This window comes from Oreochromis aureus, linkage group 1 (assembly GCF_013358895.1).
Source record: "Oreochromis aureus strain Israel breed Guangdong linkage group 1, ZZ_aureus, whole genome shotgun sequence".
Classification (NCBI taxonomy): Eukaryota; Metazoa; Chordata; class Actinopteri; order Cichliformes; family Cichlidae; genus Oreochromis; species Oreochromis aureus.
Window position 1 is genome coordinate 23,232,688 of NC_052942.1, and position 18,677 is coordinate 23,251,364.

General features: G+C 37.3%; 1 protein-coding gene across 2 annotated transcripts; it reads right to left on the bottom strand.

Moving 5' to 3' along the window:
- Positions 1 to 493: 493 nt before the first annotated feature.
- mtmr10 (myotubularin related protein 10) lies at positions 494 to 18,139 on the bottom strand. Of its 2 annotated transcripts, none has more exons than XM_031758039.2 (16): positions 17,559 to 18,139; positions 16,137 to 16,197; positions 12,138 to 12,274; positions 11,600 to 11,672; positions 10,197 to 10,339; positions 8,156 to 8,249; positions 7,882 to 8,023; positions 6,394 to 6,481; positions 6,051 to 6,139; positions 5,700 to 5,830; positions 5,501 to 5,570; positions 5,153 to 5,223; positions 4,803 to 4,975; positions 4,536 to 4,706; positions 3,891 to 4,070; positions 494 to 3,471 (listed from the first exon to the last, which is right to left on the bottom strand). In XM_031758039.2, the coding sequence occupies exons 1-16, from the start codon at positions 17,613 to 17,615 to the stop codon at positions 2,857 to 2,859; spliced, it is 2,295 nt and encodes a 764-aa protein (XP_031613899.1). In that variant the 5' UTR covers positions 17,616 to 18,139; the 3' UTR covers positions 494 to 2,856. The 2 variants fall into 2 exon arrangements, with proteins under 2 accessions (XP_031613899.1, XP_031613898.1); XM_031758038.2 differs by having other exon boundaries at positions 7,882 to 8,026.
- Positions 18,140 to 18,677: the final 538 nt, after the last annotated feature.

Consider the following 18,677-nt stretch of genomic DNA (forward strand, 5'->3'; position numbering starts at 1 on the left):
TCCTTTTGTATTCCAGCTTCATTGTTATGGAAGTACCAAAAAAAAAAAAAAAAAAAAAAACATTCAATGCCTCCATGTCAACATACTATTAAGTGTAGTGTAATTAGTGCTACATATAATGATGTCATTTGAAAACCTAATGTGTGCATTCCTCACACATTAGGTTTTCTGCTATCTGTTGATCAACAAATTATGTTTAGGGGTGTATAACAAATCTATGAATGTATCATACTAAGATAAAGTCTTTTTAAATCCATGTTTAACTAATGACACCATACTGAGGATGGAAAACGGGCTGGCTCTTATGCAGCTCTTTTTTATTCTATTTGAGGACTCAAAGTGTTTTGTCCATTGGTAATCAGCAGGTGTTTGTGGGGGGAATGGTTGAATCAAACGGCTTTGTTTTCCTCATTTTGCATTGATGGATTTTTTTTCCCCCCCTTGAATATCAACTTGGTAATTTCCATGCCACAACAAAAACTTTCAAATCAGCTGTGATAAAGACGTATTATTGTCATGAACATGTCATAGAAAAGCCAGAACACAGTTTCATTTGCAAACTAATGTAATGATTGGTTACTGGTACATATTTGAGCTGTATTTTCTGTTATGAAAAGAAAAAAAAAAAAAAAAAAAAAAAAAGCTTCAGTGCAGTACCTTCAAATTTAACTAAATTTACACAATTGGTACAAATCAACAATTTTTAGAAAACTAAGATAAGCCGACAGATTTAGAGCAAAGTTACAAAAATGGTCAATCTTCCCCCCAAAAACAAACAAAAACAAACAAACAAAAAAAAGGCACAGAGGACATCCAGCAGCTGCTGCATCCCTCTTAGAGAACATTTGCATATCTGAATAAATACATCTGCTGTTAATCGATATCAAACGGTGCCACAGAAGAAGCACAGTCATCATACAGCTACAGCAGAGTGCAACATTGTGAATTAGTTGAAAAAACACAGCATATAAATATATCTTCATAAAATATAGAGACTAAATCAAGGATAAAAGTTATTTAGTACCATTAATCAAAAATATTAATTGGAAAATTTCAAGCATATACAATATTTATAATATTTGCCAAACATTATATTTAACAACTGCCTTTAACAAATCTATCCTATATACTGAGTAAACTGTGCAATTAATAGCAGTTGGGAGAGCAGTTTTGCACTCACATTATACGCTACAGAAACACCTGAACTAGTTATTGCAGAATAAAACCCTCATATCACTGGAAACTGATCAATCTAGCATCGCAGGATCACTGCGAATGACAAAGGGTTTGACAATAAACGGCATGTTAACATTTTAAAGAGGAATTACACAGTGATCCTTTACTGATCCCCCCACATGTGTCTCCAACCAGTCCCTAGTTCAGCTGCTAGTAAACCGCAAAACAAAGACATTTTTCCAAACAGTTGTGCGAAGAACAGCTCTGCATGTTTAGCACTACATCTTCAGTTCTTGTTTTCGAATGCTGCCATTAGTCTCTGCAGAGTAAATTTGTCAAGAGAAATGAGGAAGGATACAGTATGCTGAACAGTGTGCGCAGTTCATGCTTTTAGACTTTTCATTCTCTACAACTGAACCCTGCAATGTCAAAATCACAGGCACATGCATTTATGATGCTTTATAGTATCCAGATGACTTCTTGCTAATGTGCTGCCCTGAAACTGTGTCACGCTCTTGCTTAGACTCAGTGCCTGATATCTGATTCATCATTTACCAAACTAGGGACTGGATTGAGTCACAGCATCTGTCCATCCCTTTACTTTGAAGAAAGAAAAAAAAAAATTACCATTCAGCTACTATTATTCTAAGGAATTTCTCCTTGGTGCCTTACCAGAAGGCCTCTAAACAAGTTTAATAAAACTGCTTCATAAGAAAAGAGGAAATATCTACCACAGATTGAAGTCCTCACAGCTCCATTTCCTGCAGACTAAAAATACAAGCCCTTATTGCTGCTTCAAAAATAGAGTTAATCTACAGTTAGACCCTGAAATCACACCATTTGCTACCAATCGCAAAAACCCCAAAACAAAAACAACCCTTAAAATATGGGCACTTGTAGCAAACAGCAGTAAGTTTGTGCAAGAGGAAAAACAAAACAAAAAAACATTACATTCAACCAGGGCAGATCTTTTTTTTTTTTTGACGTATAATACCTGTTAGCAGTATTATTTTCTGTTCCTCTTTCTGAAATATAAATTAAAAAATAATAATCTTCAATTAAATCTCCATGAAGGCACAAGCAACTTGACTACTTGGAAGTCAGTGTTCAGTGAAAAGCATCATTGCTGCTGCAACACAAAATGGGCAATTTTTCTTTAAAGTTCATATAACATTACTCCATTTCAGTGAGACGTCTTATTGACCAATAAGAATCCAAAGAAATAACAATTTAACTCATAGCACTATCACAAATATAGCTCATTCCATTATTGCTTTAAAACATACAGTAAGTCAGAGGTACATGTCAGAAAAAGGTGTATTAAAAAGCACTCTTTAAGTAGATGGATGACAAAAAATAAAAATACATCCATCTTAAAAGTTATGATCTTTCACAGTCATACAAGAGCTCACGGTAAGGCCAATAATGATGTGCTTAAAAGACTGAATTCCTCAACTGTATTTTTCAGTGCTACAGACATTACTCTAGAAATTACCTCAGATTTGGATGCAGCATCAATGGCGCAAGTTCTAGCTTATAAATAATTCAGTATAAGTCCAAAATGGCATATATTTCTACTTTAAGTTTAGTTCTTGGTATTTAAGAAAGAGGTAAGAGAAAATAAGATGATTAGTTGTTAGAAAAACCTGCACTAGGCTCAAAAAAGTGAGTCCCACATCCTCAGACGGTGTCATTAGCAAGAGTCTCTGTCGAGAGCCAGATCCTTGCACCATTCAGAAATTTGCTAATGGGAGTCCCTTGGACAGTGCGGCGGGAAAGGTTGCCCGTTGGGGTGAAAGGAAAGGAAGATGTAAGGTATTCTGGAGGTGTAGAGGGGTCATCGGGAGAACTGGCTTGAAAATACATCCTTCTTTGGTCTGTAGGGTTTCCACCTGAGCTTGTGAGTGGTGTGTTGCCCGGACTGGTTCCCTTATATTGCCTGAGTTGGCTCTGCAGTATCTCAATTTCATCAACCAGCTGAGAGAGCTTGTGGTAGGTGGTGACTGGGCCTCCTTTGGAGATGCAGGCTTCAGGAACCCAGCGGAGAAAGAAGAGCTTCCAAAAAGCCATATGAGAGGGCATGAGCAGGGGAATCAGCAGGCCCTGCAGGTCAGCGGGTCGAGAGAACCAGTCCTTGAAGAAGCGCTCAGATGGACTTTCGTCTTTCACTGGTGTCAGCTCAGACTTCAACTCGTTAGCTAGAGAGCTTCGTCGGGTCAGGGTCTCCTCCCCACCCTTTACCCCATTACGCAGATTTGTGGGTGGCCCTCGTAATGTGGAACTGTAGGCTTTTGGCTACAAAAAGAGGAAACACTGAGAATTAGACTATTTTGACTCTCTCTGTGACAGGCTTTACTACAAGGATTCTAAAAGTTACAACTTAAAATGTATATATTCTGTTTAATAATCCACCTTCTGTACATTTACTGCAGATATTTCAGAGGTGACTCGATACAAAATGACCTACATGCCCTTTGACTTCTATAAACTACATTATTTGCATTCTTTGTGTTCTGTGAAACTTTCCCTTCAAATGACAGAGAAATTCTGTAATTACAATCTGGCTATTAGAAAATTGCCACATTAAAAATATAAAAATGTTAACTTATTAACGGCGGTTTAATAATAATAATAAAAAAAAAAAAAAATGAGAGAGAGAGAGAGAGAGAGAGAGAGAGAAAAAAAAAAAAAAAAAAAAACAGTGCCTTGCTTACCTTGCGTTTGAAGGTTTTCACTTCACCGTTCTGAACACAGGCAGCTCCTTTGCCGACATACATGGGGTTGTTAAAGAGGGTTTGATCTTTAGTTGAGAACTGCTGTGACCACTCCCAAACTGGAGGGAAATACACAACCTGGTCTTCTCCTTGAGGGATGGCTTTGTGCTTGGCAAAGTCCTGCAGAGTAAAGACAATGTTACCCTGTGACTCTGTACGTAATGAGAGCTATACTCTATAAAAACAGCTTCCACAAGTGGAACAGTTTCAATACATGAAAGTAAAAAAAAAAAAAAAAAAAAAAAGAAAGGTCCACAACTTGCTTTTGTTGAATTTAACAGTTACCCTCTTGACCAAGTTAAATGTTATCCTCTCTTTTTGTTGTACTCTTTCCTGTCAATTATCTGGCACGCACAGAAGGAAATTACAGTCTGAAACATTCAGTGACACATCCTCAAGTTATGCTTTCCTTCTTTTCAATTCATTTCCAATTCATTATTCCTCTTTATTTATTTTTTCCACAGACAGACCCTCTCTCTCTTGCAAACACACACACGGTTGCATTTACTGCTCATTATGGCATTTCCACTGGTGATTACATTTATTCAGATCAAATGCATACATAAACATTTATCTATCCCTCACCATCAAGTGCTGGGCACGCTGCTTGGATGAATTGAACAGGAAAGTACTGAACAGTGGGATCCACATGCTGTCACTCAGTACTGTCAGATAGGTCTCTGTGAACTCAAACGCTGCTGGGTACTGGTTCATCATCTGCCACACGCAGTCCAGGAACAACAGGAACAGTGGGGACTTTACCCATAAAAAAAAACAGAGATGCAGGAAGCAGGGGTGTCAAGTCACATCTCTTGAATAGTTGGATTAATTTAAATTAAATTAATCAAGTACCTCCTCTTTGTCATTTTTCTTCAAGTGGTTGCATCTGTCCAAGAAGCGATGGCCAGCCATCACCCACTCCTTCTGCACCAAACTCTGAAAGCCAATGAGGCTGCGATAGCGAGGGTCCAACATGAGCTGCATCAATGCGGATACTACACAGTTTAGGTCTCGGTCTTCCTCTTCTGTGCAAGTGCAGAACAAAGGAGTAATAAGTCACAGACTCTTATGTGACACGATACATAAAATGTACAATAATTTGCATTTAAAGTAAGACTTAGCTGTAATATAATAAATGATCAACAAACATAATTCCACATGCAGGAGTGAAGGCTACAGAATAAGGCTCAAAGAGAGTTTACCTTGAAGAATGACAGAGGAATTCCCTCCCTCTAAGTGATAGACCATCTCAGCAGAGTGTTTCAAAAAGGCCCTTTGGTCACAAAAGGAACAAACATGTTAACTGCATTGATATTTACTGCCAACCGTTATCATAACTTCAGTTTTTTTGCTTCTAAATAATCCTGTGCAAACATGAAAGTGTAAAGAAATAGTTTTTAAAAGCACCTTTTAACTTTATATTCTAGATTTAACTGTGACTCTACAAACATGCAGGCTTATGACGCACTTCAAATTTGGCCCTTTAAAATTTTATATGACCCTCTTGAGTTTACAATGCACAGTCATGCACTGTCAGCTTGTTTACATACCTGACATATTCAAGCCATCGAGAGTTTTCAATGGTTGAAAGCCACCTCTCCTCAGACTCCTCAAACGGATCTGCACAATAAAAAACATCAGTATGTTTATAAGTATAAAACCGTACACGTAAATGCCATTAAGTCTCCTGCATTGTTTTACAGCAGAGCATTGAATTACGCTCCTTTTATAAGCTGCAGTGGAGCTCACCTAGGATACATATCTGCCTCAGTTTAACAAATGCGCTCTGGATGTCCAGGATAGAAGGCAGACTCTTGTCCAGATCCGATCTAAACGGTTCATTGCGCTGTGGGTGGCTTTTTGTGATAGCGGCAAAGATTCTAAAACACAACAACACAGACAGTGATGACAAGATGCACACTTCACTAATGTAAACAATTTAAATATCAAAAACCTGAGCTGAAACTGAATGCTCAGACTTATATTTCTTTCTCCTAAAGTAGCACTTTCTTAATGGACTGAGAGCTGAAAATCTGCTAGAGTTATTAAAAAATCATTTTCAATTTAGGTTCTGAATCTGAATGAAGTAGATAGTCTTACTTCTGCTCAGTCTTCTTTTGCTGTAATGGATCAGTTAAGCTGGCCATTCGGACAAGAGCACTCCCATTGGAGTGACTCCAGCACCACATCTGCAAAGAAGAACAGACATTAATTAAACAGTCACTGATCAGCAACAAAGTAATAAGGAGGCTCTGATCAGTTAAATTAAACAATAAGTGGGATAACTCCATTGGTGGGACTGTGCTTTGTTTTAAAAAAAAAAAAAATAAATAACAGTGTAGGTTTAATAATGACCTAAATGGAAAATTGTATTTGGAAGCATAACGTTTATTGGAGACATCCAATAAACATGCATGCGCTCTATTGGAGTTTAGATACTCACAGGGATGCGACCATCAGTGAATGATGATGCATACTGCACCAGATCTTGATCTGTCAGAGATGACGGGACTACAATGTGCTCTGGAAGACTAGAAGAAAAAAAAAGAAGAAGAGACTGGTGTTAACACATGAATCAAACAAAAGACATCATTTAAAGCGGATTAAGTAAACAACAGCTAAGACACTAACCCAAAACAGAGTGGAAAAAAAATTAAAAACAATAATAACAGCAACAACAACAACAACAACAATAATAATATAAGTGGTTAACAAATTTATTAGACCACCATCTAATAAAGGTATATGGCACACATGCTCTAAATTAACAGTATTGGTAAAAAACAACATCTCAAAATATTTGTTTATGTTTCTAATCGACCGGTATGTGCAAGCTCTTTTATTAAAATCATATTTTTAATGCTAAACTACAATTATTGTTATACATGAATTATGTCAGAATTCTATAGAGTTTTATAAAGAAGCAGAAAAAGGTGAAGCACTTTTTAGATGACAAATTACAGTTATTACACTCATATTTCTGAAAAGAAAAATTTGTTTTAGAATCAGAATCAGAATACTTTATTGATCCCTAGGGGAAATTATTTATTATTTAGTGGTTGAATGTTACGCTTGATGACTCTGCAGAGAAGTCCAGTATGTTGCCTCAAATCTGGGTATAAAAATGACTTCAGTCTGTTAATTGCCAAATAAACAACAATGTCATTTTTAGTTTTAAATAAGTTTTAAATAAACTATTTTTCTTGGTTTTATGACAGGTGGTCCAATACATTTCTCAAGTACTGTAGTATAAATGTGAAAGCTTGTAAGAACTGGAACTGTTTTGCTATTGTTTTGGATTATTTCAGGCCCATGTTGTGCGTTTGTCTTGGTGAATAATTGATCCTCTGTAATGAACACCAGGGGGCGACTCCTCTGGTTAAAAGACGAGATTTTATAAAAGTTGACTGAAAACAGAATTTGTCTCCCTTCCTCTGTGATCTTGAAAACTTTCTTGACAACTCAATGGCTAGTCTCCAGTCATACTGAATAAAACATGAAGTTCATTTTGAAAAAAAAAAATAAAAAAAAAATTCACAGAGTCAGAAGGGAGGATTTTCCAGTCTCAGGACATGTAAACTATAAGTTTTTAGCCAGTGCAAGTCAGAGCCATTCCTTTGTTGTCATGTCCTGTTACAAAACCACCAGGATGACAACAGCGAAGACGCTCTTCTCTGGGGTTACTAAAGGGCAATATCACTCTGGCTACGACCATACACTGTCTATGCTTTGACACCATCTCTGGCGATAATGCTGCTGAACTGAGATGAATAGATTGGTTTTGACAAAACCAGACTGACATGTTAGTTTTTGTTTTTCTTGTCAGGTACCTCAATATAATGTGGAAAAGGCACATTATGTCACATGGCATCAAAAAAAGGATTTTAAAAGAGGTTAGTAACAAGTAGGACCCAAAGCATGAGCTAAAAACCTTGATGAGACGGCATAATTCTGGTTGATGGAGCACACTCTCCACTCTGAAGCATTCGTTCTCTTGATTTCCCGATCCCAATCAGAGGAACGGTCAAAAATGGGGGTCTGTAATCCTCTCGGGGTGGAACCATTGACTCGTTCTGCTGAGAGAAAAAAAACAAACAAAAACGAAAAAAAACAGATACACTTATTTATGCATGGAATTCAAACATTTTTCACTTTCAAATAATATGGCAGGTCTTTTAGAAACAGTAGTAATCAACAGGCGATACCTTTAGATTCATGGTATCGCCGTCCTTGATACTCAAAGCCAAACAGCAGTTGAAGATCAGCTGGATGAGAGTAGTGGGCAATAGCCAGGCAAACCTATAATTAAAAAAAAGAGAACTACTAAGTACTATGGGATATGAAGTACAAAAGAAGTAGAAGTGCGAGGTATAATAAATATTGTCAAGGCAGATTAGGTTCCATCATAACTTCCCAGCCCAGGTTTATCTGAGTGCTAACATTAACTCAGAGGCATGTTTTTGTTTTTTTAAAATAATACCAACACAAGCAGTCAAACCTGGGGAAAAAATGTCAAACACATTCTAGTACTCTGAGTTCAGAGCTGAATCTCTGTGAGGCTCAACTTTAGTCACACAAAGCAAGTCATTCAAAGCTAAAGCTGTGAATGATACTAGAGGACACAGAACAAGTGTGTGCGTGCGTGCGTGCGTCTGTCTGTCTGTCTGTCTGTCTGTCTGTGTGTCTGTGTGTGTGTGTGTGTACAAAGGCTGCTCCACACTCTGTAATTTCCTATGGCAAAATGGGCCATTATAGGCTGGCATAATTCCATATGTCAGAAAAAGAAAAAGAACCGAGTCCTGTTTTACGCTGTAATTACATACATGGTGTCCATAAATAAGCTCACAAGGAGTGCAGGAGGGGAGACATTTTTAATTTTAGTGCTCTATACATAATCAACCTTAAATAGAACATGTACATTTCCACAACTGTGCTTCTGGGCCTACTTGCTGCCCACCAAACTGTAGCTCTACTAAACGACCTGGGCATCAATAATGAACCATCTGTCCTCTGTGCAGGAGATGAGTCAGAGTTACACTGCCAGTTGTTCCTACAATCAGGATCAAATTCTGCTTCCTCTGCTTTGACTGAGCATTGTTCTCAGGGTCCTTTCGTTGTGTACCTTCAGCAAACATGCTAATTGAGAAGTTCCTATTCTAACGGAGGCTGACAAAGAAACACAGAGAACCTGGTCTAATATAAATATTGCTGTCACAGAGGATGTGGTCATAACTTGAAACTCAATGTGGGTATGTAGTCTATGGGAAAGAAAAAGTTTGGTCAACAATAACCAACGTTTAGATCGAAGACTAGAAAACCAAAAGGTTATTTCTAAATAGTTAGTTATTCAGATACAAGGCATAAATTTATAGGCTTTAATGTGATTAAAGAAAAGGTTTGCAACTGTTTAAATCTGACACCTACATTTATGTAACAAGTCACAAGTTTTACTTGCAATAAACTTTGGTAACTTTGGTGAACGTGGGAAATGAGGTAGCCATTGCTCATTTTTTTAATGCTGCTACCACCACTACCAACATATCACTGATATGATATACAGTTGTTTAGTAGTATCATAGTTTAATAGTAGTTTCAATATCCTGTTTGGTTACTGAATATTTATTATTATTATTTATACTGAAGGTTATTGCCAAAATTCCCATGTTCCCCATGTCCATCACTTTTCATGAAAATAATACCGGAGGGGGTTCTAGAATCCTTTCAAACAAAACCTGGTACAATGAGTCTCTGCGACAGATGATACAGCCAGAAAAAATAATAATAATGATAATAATAATAATAATAATAATAATAATAATAATAATAATAATAATAATTATTATTATTATTATTATTATTATTATTATTATTTATTTTTTTTTAAATGCATGATTCAACCCTGATTCACACACTGATTCAACCCTGCAGTGTGTGAACAATTCCGGTTGAGGGTAGGGGGTGTAATGATGAGGGAGACACAGTTCAGGCCCCACAGCATCAACCAAGCTTCATTTAGATGCCACATCCTAACCGAGTCCTAATGTTGCTCATGTTGACCACAATAAAACATGCCCTTTCTGCAGATAAAAGGCCTCCGCAGTCCCCAGTCCTCAATCCACTATATCAGATTTTTGGGTCACATGTCAGTGTGGGGTCTAAACTAGCACTGTGTAACCAGTAAAGTCTCCTAAACAGCTTAAATGGCCATTCTGACTCAAAGCATGCTGATGTTTCGGTTTCACTGACCTTTCTGGCGCTTTCAGGTCCAGCTTCGTCAAAACAGAACCGTATCACGCGCAAGTCTTTGCAGTACAGTATGAGCTCAGTGGGGTTGAACTTTAGCTTCTGGTTTGAGCCCAATACTTTCTTCTTCCCCTTTGTATCATTCACTGAAAGGAACAAACACAAAACATGAATAGAAAACTAATTTTTGATGACTGAATTTCCAAAAATGTACTATTCTGTGGAGTGTACTGCTAATGAAGGACACCACTTGATACTTGGTAAACTTTGGCCCTATTCTCTCCTGTCGCTGTTGCTGCCTCTTTACTGCCGATCCCTCACAGTGTGATTAAATTTAACTAATCGCTATAGAGTTATACTGTGCTTATTTCACTAGATTCTTACGAAGAACCTAACAAATATGGTTAAAACAATTTAGCCTGATTAGCTGTGTATGCTAACTTTAGTTGGATTCTAATAATACTCATTCTCCTATAATACAACAGCACCATGTAAACCGTTTGAACTACTTTCCTCAGTAACTTAACTTATCAAAGTCACTACTTTATATTGCCTCATGAGGACACTGATGGCATGATGATAAGAGGAACAGGGGCAAGCAAATCACAATGATTTGACACAATATTCAGATTAAATAATGACAACAGCTTAACACCAGATTTCATTAAATAAATATGCATCCCTTTCTTTTTAACTGCTCAGGTTTGTATTTTCTTCAGATATTTTTATTTGTGGGTAATGCTGGGACGCTGCGTTGTGATACCATCACTGTTGCTGACAGCATTTTGTCACATCTATCACAGTGCATGTCTGCAGTTAATTTTATACCAGTGTTTGATTTTATAAGTGAACCAGCATTAACGTCTTATTTTAGTCCCGATGCCCCTATATTTGCTCTTTTTCCACAGTGATAGTGTCCTTGGATGCAGAGGTCATACAGCTCAAAAACAAGCTGGGTAAAACAAAACCTCATAACACAATAAACCTTGTTCTGGGCAGTCACCCTTGCAGTGTCAGCAACGGACTGCAGTGAGATATATAAACAAAGCTAATCCTAAGCTGGGTAGCACTGTTGCTAAACACTGCATTAGCCATGAGATCATTTGCTATCAGATCACTGACCAGGAAAAAGGGAATGACACTAGGTGCTCCTATACAATGAGTGGGCGAAGCTTCTGTGTTTGTGACCACACAAAATGATTGTTTAACATCATTAATAAAATTCACATTCTGGGCTATTGTGGAATTTTAAGACATATCATTTGGGCTCAAGCAAATCCAAGAATATTTTGCTACCAAACAAGCAGAATATTTTCCTCACAAACATTAAGAAAAAAAAAAAGAAAGAAAATCAAAGCTTTTCCTTAAAAATTTTCCCTAAAATTTCAATCCCTGGAATGAGATACCTGTTACTACTTGCTCCAGACAGGTCAGGGGGATGTCATGCTCTCCGAGCAGCAGGTGGGACAACGTGGACTTCTGTAGTGAAGGGAGAAAAACAAAAAAGTAGGTTTGACGTGTTGCAGAAAATGTATCAGCCCTAAAACTACCTGAAAACAGTCTTAAAAGGCTGTTTGATACATTGAGTTAACTTTCCCAGACTAAGCAATGATCAAGTTCCATTTTCTTATCAAGTCGACAATCTGCCACATAGGTGGAAATGACGTCTGTTCTCTCACTTCTTGTGCGATATCACTGACAATGTAGAGCAGGAAAGTACACGAGTTTTCCTTCCTCTTTGCCAGATGGCTGTAAAGTAACAGTATTTAATCTATTCTGCAGCATGGTGCTGGCGATACTAACATATATCACATCCAAATATGTAATTGAAATTTGCCCCCCCCCCCTTTAAAAAACAAAACCAACATTAGGTACTCTTAAGAATCTCAAAAATGAATTTTCACACAAATTGCTTAACTGCTACTAAGAAATCCACTCAAATACCTGCTTTGGTGAAGTGTCCTGAGGAATGAAGGACACCTTAAAGTTGGTACATATCAGCTTCCCCCAAAGGCCTTCTTGGTTGTTTTCAGTGCTGATACATTTCCTCACAAAGTTCACCTCATTAACTACTATCTCACCTAGTGACAAATAAATGAGCAAAAAGACTAGTGTAAATCCAAAGGTTATTGCTACAGTTCAAAGAAACAAGCAGAAAACAAAAATTGGAAACTCAAAGGAAGTCCCAAAAACAGCTTGTGTATTTCCACTGTACTGACATCAATTTAAAAAGGCATCATGTTGCAATACAGCATCAAACTGTTTTATTTATGCTTTATATTTACATACATTCATACACACAGTAAATTCTGACAGAATACTTTACTGGACAAAATGCATATCCCATTATTGCATAATTATACATGCAGAACTTGCTTAAAATTTTAATTACACAATCATTTTCTATGCTTCTTATACTGGGAAATATTAACACTGCAAAAAACTTTCCACACAGCCTTTAAGTTAAATTATGAATGGTCATCAGAGGAGGACAAAGGAAAGCAAAGAAGCCTGAATACTTAAGTTGACCTACATAAATTAGAGAAGAGGGAAAATGAAACAATCATATCACAAGTCAAACAATGCTGACTCTGAAGTATACTCAGACATAGGTGAGTCATAAAAACATGGACTTTAATCAAGACAATTAGCTGAAAACTCTATTGCATGTGGAATACCAGCAGCGACAGCATCTCAGGCGAAATCACAGCCATACTCATGTGATACATCGTAAATTACAAACAATATCCAGGGAGTGGATTTTCTTTTGCCTGTGCATGCATGATAGCTCTTGTATAAATAAAAATCATTACAATTCCTTGCAGCTACTTTCCCCATCTACCATCTATTGCTACTTGATATGTTAAGAAGGATGGTGAAGCAGTAGCTCAGGTTTGGGTTTTGCTGACAGTGCAGAAGGAAAATAGTCACAGCTTGCAAAGTACAGCAACGCATGCTGATACACATCAACTAAAAATAATCCCACAAACTTTACCGCAAACTAATATGTAGACAGCAGTAACGCTATAATAATGCTATTAACTTCTTACCAAGCAAAGTAAAGACTTTAATAAAGTATCTGCGTTTTTACAAGTCTTTGCACGCTTTAACAATGATGTCACATCAGATTTAAAAAGCAAGTCCACCCAGTCTAACAAGGTAAATTGTACTTCATAATACTGGAAGGAAGAGTACAAGAAAGAAATACTTAACAGTGTTGGCTAACATTATTATGCTTTATGGGAAACTAACGTTTTAGATCAGGGTTAGACCCGTTGACTGATGGGGCTCGGGTTAACTCAGGCCCTCCACCGCTGGAGGGGTATATGTCTTCATACTCAAAATGATGTCTCCATAGTTTCAATTTTCTTTAAGTTTTTACAAACGATGATTCAAAAAAACCAAAAACCAAAACAAAACAACAACAACAACAACAACAACAACAACAACAACAACAAAAAAACCCACACAGCAAGCATTGGGGTACTTTCCTTAGGAAGAACATTAGTTAAGCCAACAAGATACTGAGATCACTCTTGCATATCTGATCACGTTTCTCAAGTATGACTGCAAAAGGATGTGCTTCTAAAGCAAACACTAAACAATTTAAAAAGCTGGTGCTAAAAGCCAAAACACTCTTAAATGTCTGCAAAAACAAGTGAGACAGTAACCTTCATTTCTCCCATATCTAAATGGGTCAGCATTTTTCATACACCATTAACATGAGCAACATGGACTTTGTACCTTCACGTGTATCCGGCTATAAAAGGTTGGTCTGCAAATTTTAAAAAGATGAGAACTTTTACAGAGGGTGGAGTTCTTTAGAGGCGAATTCAAAGCCCTGCCTCAGAGGAGCCAACTGAGACTGCACAGTTAAAAATAGGGAAGCTAATCGTGTAACCTGTTAGTCTGTCTTGCTCACAATTCAAAAAGGGAAATAACCAACAACCTTCAGGCGATAACACACTTACCTCATAGCTAGTACATCAGGTCAGTTAAATCTGTCATCTTACTTGTGACCTAAATTAGCCTACACTTTACTAAACTACAGTTTTACATGTCACATGACTGAAAATGAAAAACAGTAGCTTTGAAGAACTTCATTAAAAAAAAAATAATAATAATAACAGTAAAACTTTCAACTAAAATTAGGCTCAGTTTACAGTATATTATACAAAGAGCATGACAAGCCATTTCCACGAGGCTCACAAGCTCCCAGATAATACTTAAACTACTAAAATAAAGGCCTTCCTGCTGTTTCAGTTAATGATACAACTACAGTCTGCCATTGTGATGATAATATTTGCATCAGTAGGCACAACTTGAACGGTTGAGATTCCTAAGCTGAATCCACTTTAGCTCCTCAGTTTAACGGCTGTCGTTTCCTGTTAACAAAAAAATGTTGACAGAGGACATAACACCATTCGGGTGACGTTTATAAATAGTTATGAAGAGGAATTTCTGCCAGAACACCTGCTGCAGTGCAGTTGATTACCAAACATGAAGAGATCTGATTTTTGAGGGAAACACTTGCCCACTTCTAATGATTGTGTTATTTTACAAAATGAAGAAAAAAACATAACGAACCCTGTGCTGAACCCTGTACTGTTCACAGAACACAGAAAATAGCCAAGTGCAATTAAATAAATAATAATAAATGACAAACTATGTATATCCCATCACTACTATATGACAAAGACACAGTGAGATCATTGATAATATTTATTTTAAAAAAAGAAAACAAAAAGATGGTTGTAGCCACTTTGACATGATCCAATTAGCGGGTGAAGTGTCGTTTGTTATGAAGACTCAAGCTGAGCGTTTTCATCGTCACCATTTTGGTATTTTAAAACTGGACATGACGAGCTAGGAGTGGCTGTGAAACTGAAGACACTGCATCCTCATTGTATGTCTCGATGATACTAACAATGCATGAAATCTCTGTCGCAAACACCTCCCTACATGATCAGGACTTGAGCAACCAAAACTGGTACACAAGTAGTGCTTAGGTCCCTGAAAATGCTCATCTATAAACAGATGTTATGATACAATCGTATTGCCTATCAAGGCTAAAATGACCCATTTGCACTAACAACAAGAACAAGCACAGTATAACTTCATCTTCACAAAAATAATCTCTCTTTTAAAACTTTCATTACACATGTACTATATCATCTTGTTTCCTAGCAACCAGGTTGCAGGTTTAGGACATTTCTACACCGCCTTCCCTTTTCAGACCCAGAAGATAGGCGGTTCTTTATATACAGTCTATGTGCAAAAAAACTGCCTGGAGCCATTACCAGTAAGTCAGTCTGCGGTGGGCATTGTACAAACTTTAATAGTCAACTATCGAGACTTTGACACTAGATAGCTGTCTAAGGAAATGCACCACGGACTCTGTGTTGCAAATAAGTTGCTAGAATAAAACAAAAAATAAAAAGGAGAAACATTCATTCTAGTTCTCCATTTCATGAACCTTATTGCTCGGTTCTCACAGACACCCAAGGTATCAAATTTGTACTCTGAACTGAAATAGACTAGCTGTGTTTGATAAAATGTCTCTCATCTGAATCTATTGAAACAAAACCATTCATTTTTCATTCATTTTGGACCAACTATTTCACATTTCTGGAGTCACTAAGAAAAATAATCAGGCATAGCTGCCTGCCCCCTGCTTTAAGCAACAAAATTGCTTAAAGCAGTGTAGTTCCTCACACTAAACCTCTGTAACAAAGCACAAAACGTCTTAGTTAATGAAAAACTGGCATTTGCATTTTTTTTTCCCTAAAGTACAGGTGCCCTCCTGCTCATTCAGAGATTATACACAGCACACAACTCATGAATGCAAAATATGAGATACTGTGTAAACATGAAAACTAACTTCTCTGTGATCAAACAAATTTTTGGGACAACTGTTCAAATGCAGAAAAGAAAACATCTTACCTGAAAGCAACTTTGCCTCCAACTTTTTAAGAGGTTTTTCAACTGTATTCTTCACATCAGTCTGGAGACAGACACACACACACACACACACACACACACACGACACATCTTAGTTAGTCATTTTCCAGCTCTACAGACAGTTAATAAACAAGTACAATTATGCATCTTTACACTGTAAGAGAGTAAAACCTGCCATTCAAATGTGTTATTACAATGTATGAACCCCACAAATCATAGTTTAAATTAATCTGTGACCTCCTAGCATTCAAGCTGAACATATGTTGCTGTTTTGGCAAATTACTGTTGCATAAACACCATCAGCATGCCCCAAGTAACAATACCATTGCCTAATTTTTGCTGCTTACAAAATTAGGCACCAAGCATGTACAGCTGTCAGCAAATGCTTATTAAAAACTGTGTGCTTAAAGTAAAGCGCTACTCTTTGAGATTGAGTAAATTGATGTGAGGTTAAAACACTAAGTTTCAGCTGCAGGAATTACTTTTACACGTTGGGCTAAAATTTCTACATGAAACTGCTTATACTCATATTATACACAGTTATGGTTTTATTTTAAAACTAACACTTGGTGATCCCTGCGCTTAAATGCTTGACAAAGCAAAATTAAAAAGGTTTTTTTTTTTAAATGATCAAAAGATTACTTAAAAAACAAGAACAACAACAACTCAGTACAACTTGATGAAGAACTACCACCCCGCTGAAGTTTTATTGTTAAGTGCATCACTTATAGCCTCACCCAAAATGTGAAATGTGCAGTTTTAAATAATCAAGATACACAAAAACACTATCATTACCAGCTTGGTAATCAAAAGAGCACAGCCATCCTTATTATGCACTTGAAAACAGCGACTTTTTTTAAGTTACAGAGATATAAAACACTTTAAAACCCTTGTACAATGTTTGTGTTGGCCTTTCTCAGACAAGCACTGGTTTTATTTGGGTTGCTCCGCCAGCGACTGTAAGCAAACACTTACCCTCTGTCTAGAGCTGCATACACCTGTAGGCAAAACATGAGACGCCCAACCGCTGGGTAATTATTTCTCTTTTTCAAAATGGTGGCACATTAGCTGTATGTTTGTTAAAGGTTTCATTTCTCGAATTTATACGAGAAATGGGTGGGGGGCTTTTTTCTTTTGCTTGTGCCACCTTGTGACTTTTCACTTGACATATATAACCGTAAACCAAAAGCAATGTGGTGAAGTGCTTCCCTATTTTATGGTACGGTGGTACTGCAGAAAGAAGATACCTCCGCTGGCATGGATGCTTAATGTGCAATTCATGTGTTACTTATCTGACAATGTACAAAGACGTAGAACAGCAGTAACCAAGTGTAAAGCAACCCAGGCAATTACTGCACTAACCAAAATATGCTGTACCATTATCGATCATGAGCCCGTACATACCTGTGCAGGAGGGAGATAACACTTGAAAGTCGGTTTCGGTACTTTGGCAGGAAACATTGTTTATGTAATTTACGTTCCCAAACGGACGCCTGGCAAACGATATCCTGCTGCCAGTAATAATAAAAATAATATAATAAAAACTATCCAAGAGAAAATCTTAGAGAAAGTTTCTAAGTCAGCCCTTAGCTGAGCAAATCCAAGATATCCGTGTGTAAAACATTCATTGAGACACTGTGGGCGAGCGACGGCACTCCTTCATTTCGTGAAGTAGTCAAGTAGCAGATGAGACTGGCTGGCAGAACAAAGTTGACAGAAGTTGACGCTGAGACGTCGGCGTTAGCTCGGTGTTAGCTAGCTAGCTTAAAGTACTATATCAAGTTTATAAATGTCGCTCCCATGCACAGAAAAAAAACTATGGGAAAAAAAAAAAATAAGACGCACTGGCTGCGTGTCTACATTTTCTTTACACCTGTTACAGTATTAGTTAACCTTACCGACTTCCTCAAAGTCTAACTAATTCAGCCAAACGCAGTACCTGACGCTGTAAAGGACTTAACGGCCATGTTTATACAGAGCAGAGGTCCCGCCCTGCTTCCGGGCTCCACTCCGCTCCGAGATCGTCTTTCATTAAAGTTTCCGAAAAGCTGGAAGGCGACAGGAAGGCACTTTGTCTTTATCCTCAGCTAAATGGATATTTGCTACTGTGTGCGATAGTAAACACGTATAAACCTGTCATGTTAAAGTTTTAAACAACAATTATTTTGCGTTCATCAAGTGCACCACTCATGGACTACAACTCCCATGAGACACAGAGAGAACTTAGGCGTCCGACCGTGCCCTAGTTTTTCCTCTTTGTTTTTGTTTTTTTCAACGCAACTGCTTAACTTTATTTAGCAAGATACTCAAAGCTTTGTGGGAATAACAGAAATGCATTCATGACACTTTTATTATGTCATTTAGATTATTAATAAAGAAGTTATTGTATTGTACTGTATTGTATATTTCACTACCACTTCCCAAATTAAATGTCTTTAAACTTTAAAACAAAAAAAAGAGCTGTACATTTAATAAGATCCAGTAATGTTTTTTTGTTGAAATAAGTGTGATTTCGTAATTAAA